At 38.9% G+C, this 6,986-nt stretch overlaps 1 protein-coding gene across 2 annotated transcripts in view; it reads left to right on the top strand.

The window, feature by feature from the left end:
• LOC108248740 (gamma-aminobutyric acid receptor subunit rho-2-like) overlaps positions 1–6,986 on the top strand; it is a 41,647-nt gene that overhangs the window by 15,584 nt on the left and 19,077 nt on the right. For both annotated transcript variants that reach the window (XM_017437710.3, XM_017437711.3), the window contains exon 3: positions 167–234. In XM_017437710.3, the coding sequence (XP_017293199.1) occupies positions 167–234 (68 nt within the window). The remainder of the gene's footprint in view (positions 1–166; positions 235–6,986) is intronic.

A 6,986-nucleotide genomic window follows, 5' to 3' on the forward strand; every position in this document is an offset into this window, starting at 1 on the left:
GGGGTGCTCGATTTCACTGTTCCAGTTGAGGTAAGTTGTTTGTTATGAAGTTGCTTTACTGAGATCTTCAAATAGCTTTTTCCTCTGTCTCCTGTCCAACAAGTTTACTAGGGGGTGATGCCCAGACAGCACGGCCCCAAACAATGAATTATATGTTTCTCTGCAGGTCCTGCAGTTCCTGTAGGAGTAGATGTTCAGGTGGAGAGCTTGGACAGTATATCTGAGGTAGACATGGTGAGTTATTTGATGTGTTCAGTACGAGTGAATACAGTGGCGGGCAGTGCATTTCACACTTAAGCCTTCTGTGACGTCTAACTTAGTCAATAAATACCTTTCATTATGTCAGCATTTATAACACCAGGATTGGAGAGTAGTTAGAAACACACTGGGGGCACTGGTGAGCAAGATATGGCGTAAGACGTACTTTTCAGAGCTCCTGCAAAATCTGTAAAAATTACATGAAAAAACAGCATTAACCACATTAATATTAGTCAAAAAACTGGAGAGAAAACCTTAGGGTCAAAAACAGCTGGACAACCCGAACAAAATTATCCTGAATGGCCGAAAAACTGCAAAAGTATAGATACGGAAACGATGCTAATGCTAATGCTGTAAGGTCAGCTAGGACCACGAGACAGCGGACAACTGGCGACACAGGCTCACCGCCAGGCACTGGAACTAAAGAACCAAATATGAGTAACGAAGAAATGAAAGCAGACATTTTATTATCACTGAGAGGAGAAATTGCAAAGGTGATAAAAGACTAACTTAAAAGCGCACTAGCGGAAGATTTTCAAGCTATAAGATCCGAACTACAAGTGGTCCGCTCCGAAATTGCTAACAGCTCAAAGACCATCCAAGCTGAAGTGGATATTATAAAGACGGACGTTTTGGAGTTAAAGGGTGGCCTATCAACGTGGTCAGACGAAGTCACTTCACTACAGTCCACTGTAACAAGCTTGCAGAAAGAAATGTCAACGCTCAAAGAGAAATGCGAAGATCTGGAGGGGAGAATGAGAAAGTCCAATATCTGCATAGCGGGCATTAAAGAACACCCGGGTTCCAGCTCCCCATAAGCTGTGGCAAAAATGATCAACAAAGTTCTGCAGATGGACCGAGACATAAAGGTAGACCGCTCACACCGCACACCCACTGGGAGAAGACCCAGGGACCGCGAGACACCGAGAGTCATCATCGCTAAATTACACCATGACGGGGATGCGGCGGAGATCCTGAGGAGAGCCCGAGGTGGAGCTCCGCTCTTTTACAACGGGCACCGCGTTGCCTTCTTTCCCGACTACACGGCCAGCGTAGCCAGAGCGAGAGCCACCTTCACAGAGGTACGGAAAGCGCTGCGGGGCAACAAGGAGGTCCGTTACGGCCTCCTCTATCCGGCCCGACTACGGATTACATATCAAAACGAAGAAAAGAAGTTCCTAGACCCCAAAGTAGCCATGGACTACGTCCGGAACAATATTACCCCAACAGAGACAGCCGAATAAAGGTACCGCCCGCTCATAGAGACAATAATATCAGAAAATATTTCCATTGTTATGGCTAACTCTCACACGGCTCTCTTTATAAGCATTATGAAGACACATCTATAGCAAAAACGATGTTTTACTTTAAATCATTTTTTTCTTCTTTAAGGTTTGCAGGAGCTCATGCAGTATACTTGAAGTTTACGTGGCTATATTATTTACTTCATTATGATTTTTGTTTATTTCCCACCTTGTATACATATCTAGGCGCACCTACTGAACACTCACACTCACTCTTGGTTGTGCACTTTAGCGGCTTACTTCAGCCGCTGGGGACTATGTCCCAAGTACTTAAACATAGTATTTACCTGTTCTGTGTTTTTCTAATTTTGATCCCTCTGTTCCCCGGGGATCCTGCGAAAATTATTTTCGCAAACTTATTTTCCTTCTGTTATTATTATCATTTTGCATCATTACCTGTTTGCACTCATCTTGTTGAGACTAGAACCACTGGATACAGTTGTCAAAACTTTGCTTTACCCCTCGCTATTTGGCTCTGTGTACATTGTGCACCTATATTCCCTAGACCCCACACAGATAAGATAGTGTTATGCATAAAGGGTGTGTTGCCACTCATGACATATCCTGGGAGGTCAAAACATAGATACATAGATCATATAGAGATAATGGACGACCCACTTAAAGCTGTAACTTATAATGTAAAAGGGCTTCACAACCCAATCAAAAGGAAGAAAATATTGAACCAATTAAAACAAATTAATTGTCACATAGCTTTCTTGCAAGAAACCCACCTATGTGATACAGAGCATGAAAAATTAAAAAAAATCTTGGGCAGATAAGGCTTTTTACTCATCACATCGATCAGGCAAAAAAAGGGTGTTATCATACTCTTGCACCGGCAGATTAACTTCACACAAACGTTGCTACATAGAGATACAGAGGGAAGATATGTATTGGTTAACGGTACAATTGATGGCATAGAAGTATCACTTGTAAATGTGTATGCACCCAACACGGATGCACCTGAATTCATAAAGTCATTGTTTAAGGTAATATTACAGCACAGCACTGGGCTCCTACTGCTGGGCGGGGACTTCAACTGTAATCTGTCACAAATACTGGACAGATTACCCACCCCAAAAACCCTACTGTCTAAAATGAGTAGGATGCTTAAATATCAAATTATAGAGACAGGTATCACTTCCACCTCTTGGTCTTAATAAAGAGCTCGTTACTGCTGGTGTTTAGTCAACTTTAATGCAAGCCTTTCCACAATATTTATCTTCCGTTGCCACTGACACAACACCACCGTCGAACTAAAAAATATAACAAACATAAATGAGACTGTGTCACGAATACAATAACATAAAAAATGATACATGACATATAAACATACCTCGCTGGCTGACCGTTCCTGTGAGGTAGAAATGAGAGCAAAAACAAAAAAATTCTTAAACTTAAATTACTTGGAACCACTTGCTAATATCATGTCTTCATGCCATGTACTTCTTTCGCCTTGTGCCTACCGAACATTCTGGATTGCACTTCCGACTTTAGCTTTTCAAAATAAAAGTCACAATAACAAAAAAGTGCATAATACAAAATAAAACATAAACCAAAAACTATGGCAGTAAAAGACAGGAATTGTAAATGTATGGAGGAGCAGGTTTTCCAGAACTAAAGACTTCACTTTCTACTCAAGCAGGTACGCATCCTACTCTAGGATCGATTATTTCTTTACCCCAAAGTCAGAGCTGCATAGAATAGTAGATATAGAAATATTACCTATTACTATTTCTGACCATGCACCTGTCTTACTAAAATGGGACATAGGTCACAGGCTAACATCTAAACAATGGAGGCTTAACACATCCCTACTTAATGACAAAGTATTCACTGCATTTATTACAGAGGAGCTTAAGACATATCTAGAAATTAATATAACTACAGAAACAACACCTCTGATAATATGGGACTGTGCCAAAGCATTCCTTCCGGGCCGCATAATTTCCTTCACGTCCGCGAGGAAAAAACAGAAGAATGCTAAACAAAAAGATCTTGAGGACAAAATTAAAGCCTTAGAGATTAAACATAAAAAACAGGCTTCAGCTAAAATCATGAAGGAATTAAATGCAACCCGCAGACAACTAAACAGTCTATTGTCAGATAAAGTAGAGGGCAACTTGAGATTCACTAAACAAAAATATTATGAATATGGCCAGAAGGCCAGTAGGTTATTGGCATATAGATTGAGGAAACAACAGGCCTCCAATATGGTGCATAAAATAAAATCCCAAAAGACTGTTGAGACAAAACCAGACAAAATAGCAGAGGCTTTTGCAAAATTTTACAAGCTATTATATGCGAATACCGATACCTGTTATAATGAACAAGAGCTTACAGATTTTCTAAATAACATAAAATTGAACCACTTAACAGATGAGGCGGTTTTGAAATTAGATCAACAGATTGAGGAATGGGAGATCAAGCAGGTAATTAAATCGCTCAAAAACAACAAAAGCCCAGGCCCAGATGGATTTACTAATGACTTTTATAAAACTTTTATAGATCCTCTGGCCCCCTTGCTGTTAAAAGCATATCATCATGCTTTAAAATCCAAAACTATGGCACCGTCTTGGTCAGAAGCCACCATAGTAGTAATTCACAAAGAGGGCAAAGATCCTACAGACTGCCAGTCCTATAGACCTATATCATTGCTGAACACAGATTTACGCATACTTACTGCAATCCTAGCAAGACAATTTAACAAATTCATCACCCAAATCATACACCCCGATCAGACAGGATTTATTGCAGACAGGTACAGTTCTGATAATCTAAGGCGCTTACTAAACTTAATAAGTGATCAAAAAGAAAGGAAGATTGAATCAGCAATCATATCCTTAGATGCCCAAAAGGCGTTTGACAAAGTGTCCTGGAAATACCTAATCCATACTCTGAAACGTTTTGGATTTGGTCCACTTTTTGTTGACTGGGTGCAAACACTTTACTCTTCTCCACAGGCAGCAGTTAAAGTCAACGGCTTTAGGTCTGATAGGTTTCCATTAGAATGGGGGTGCAGACAGGGGTGTTCGCTCTCAACCCTCCTGTTTGCCATCAGTATTGAACCACTAGCCCAAATCATCAGAGATGATGCTAATATTAAAGGGATAGAAATTAACAAGGAAGTACATAAAATCTCATTATACGCTGATGATGTTTTATTGTATTTGGCGGAACCTGAATCAACAATCCCCCACCTAAAAGAGCTCATCTCTCAATATGGATTTTACTCAGGTTACAAAATTATTATAGAAAAAACAGAAGCTATGGATGTAAATGGCACAATTTCAGATATCACAAAAGTACAGAGGGGATTTAAGTGGCCCAAGAATGGTATCAAATATTTGGGTATTTTTTATATACCTCCATCTTTATGTGACCTTTATGAGGCAAACTATAGCAAACTTCTACGAGCCATTAAAAATGATTTGGGGCGTTGGGATACACTCCCTATCTCTTTGATAGGTCGCGTTGAAAGTATCCATATGAATGTTCTACCAAGACTACTCTATCTATTCCAGATGCTGCCGGTGGAGATTCCCAAGTCCACCTTTGACACCTTAGATAAAATGATAACGGGTTTCATTTGGCAAAAAAAGCGCCCTAGAATCAGACTAAAAACTCTGCAGCTATCTAAACCCAAAGGGGGCCTTAAATTCCCAAACTTAAAATATTATTACTGGGCTGCCCAACTTAAATCCTTATTAGTATGGCCACAGAATAGTACGGATACCCGATGGCTGGAAAGAGAGGAAAGCATGTGCTCAGTACCACTGCAAACATTACCTTTCTTAGATGCTCCGGTAAAGGAAATGTCAATCTGGACAAAAAACATCCTCAAAATTTGGAACAAAATACAATCGGTCTTTAAGTTATCAAACCAGATCTCACCTTTAACAAGTATAGGATTTATGAAGACGTTTGCACCAAACAATTTAGATTCTGGGTTTAAAAACTGGTCTAATTATGGACTATCTCATATCCATCAACTAATTAAAGAGGGAAACTTCAAAACCTTTGAGCAGGTGAAAAGTGAATTTGGTCTCCCTAATAAGGACTTCTATAGATATTTACAACTCAGAACCTTTGTGACAACACACAATAATTGGACTAAACTTCATGAACCTACACCTATAGAAAATTTCCTAATGGACATGCAAAGGGGGAAGGAAAATAAAAAAATAATCAGCAAAGTATATAACCTGTTTCTGTCTATGAATGAGTATGATTCCACAAACATAAAGCATAAATGGGAAACTGAATTGCAGGAACCAATAACAGGGGACGCATGGAAAGAAATATGTACTAAAGCACAATTAACAACAAGTTCTAATATATGGAGAGAATTCAAATGGAAAGTAATAGTCCGTTTTTTTTAGAACGCCAGCAATAACTAGTAAAATGGGCCCAACACAACCCAACTCATGCTGGAGAAACTGCGGAACGCAGAACGCAAATCATATGCATATCTTTTGGTCTTGTCCTAAACTAAATGTATTCTGGGAGGAGATTTTTGAAGCTCTCAAGGTAATTTTCAGGAGATATGTTCCAAAGACCCCCCTGGTGGCAGTTTTGGGAGCAACACCCGATGGAATAGACAGGAAGGATCATAGATATCTTCTAAATATCTTGCTCACAGCAGCTTTGAAATGTATCACTATCAGATGGCTAAAGCCAGAGCCTCCTACAAATAACATATGGACACAAAAAGTCTGGGACATCTATTTGATGGAAAAAATTACATATTCCCTAAGGCTTCAAAAAACAGTTCTTAATATGAGGTCATGCCCCTATTAATTCAATGACACATCTAAAGGATTGCCCTTTTACACTCACTGTATACTTTTGGGTCGGGTTAAAATATCATTGCGTTTAAGAATGTGTGGACTATCCTATCTCAGAGGGGATTTAATCATGAGTTTTGTATTTATTTTACTTTGCTTTTATCTGCCTTTTGATTTCACTCAACAAACCCGCATCAGCAATTAAAACATATCTGGTACGCTACTGTCAAAACTAAATAAAATATAATAAAATAAATAAAATGTTTGCACTCACAAAAACGGCTGTGTCCCCCAAAACACTTATTTCAACACAAAATCCATTCTGGAGCAGGTTAGCTAGCTCGGAGGTCGGCTGTCCTCCTCTAACAAGATCTACAGGTGCTGGTCATAAAATTAGAATATCATGAAAAAGTAGATTGATTTCAGTAATTCCATTTAAAAAGTGAAACTTGTATATTATATTCATACATTACATACAAACTCGTATATTTCAAATGTTTATTTCGTTTAATTTTGATGATTACAAATGACAACAAATGAAAATCTCAAATTCATCATATCAGAAAATTAGAATCTTGTGAAAAGGTTCAAAATTGATGGCACCTGGTACCACACTCTAATCAGCTAATTAACTCAA

This window comes from Kryptolebias marmoratus, linkage group LG19 (assembly GCF_001649575.2).
Source record: "Kryptolebias marmoratus isolate JLee-2015 linkage group LG19, ASM164957v2, whole genome shotgun sequence".
Classification (NCBI taxonomy): Eukaryota; Metazoa; Chordata; class Actinopteri; order Cyprinodontiformes; family Rivulidae; genus Kryptolebias; species Kryptolebias marmoratus.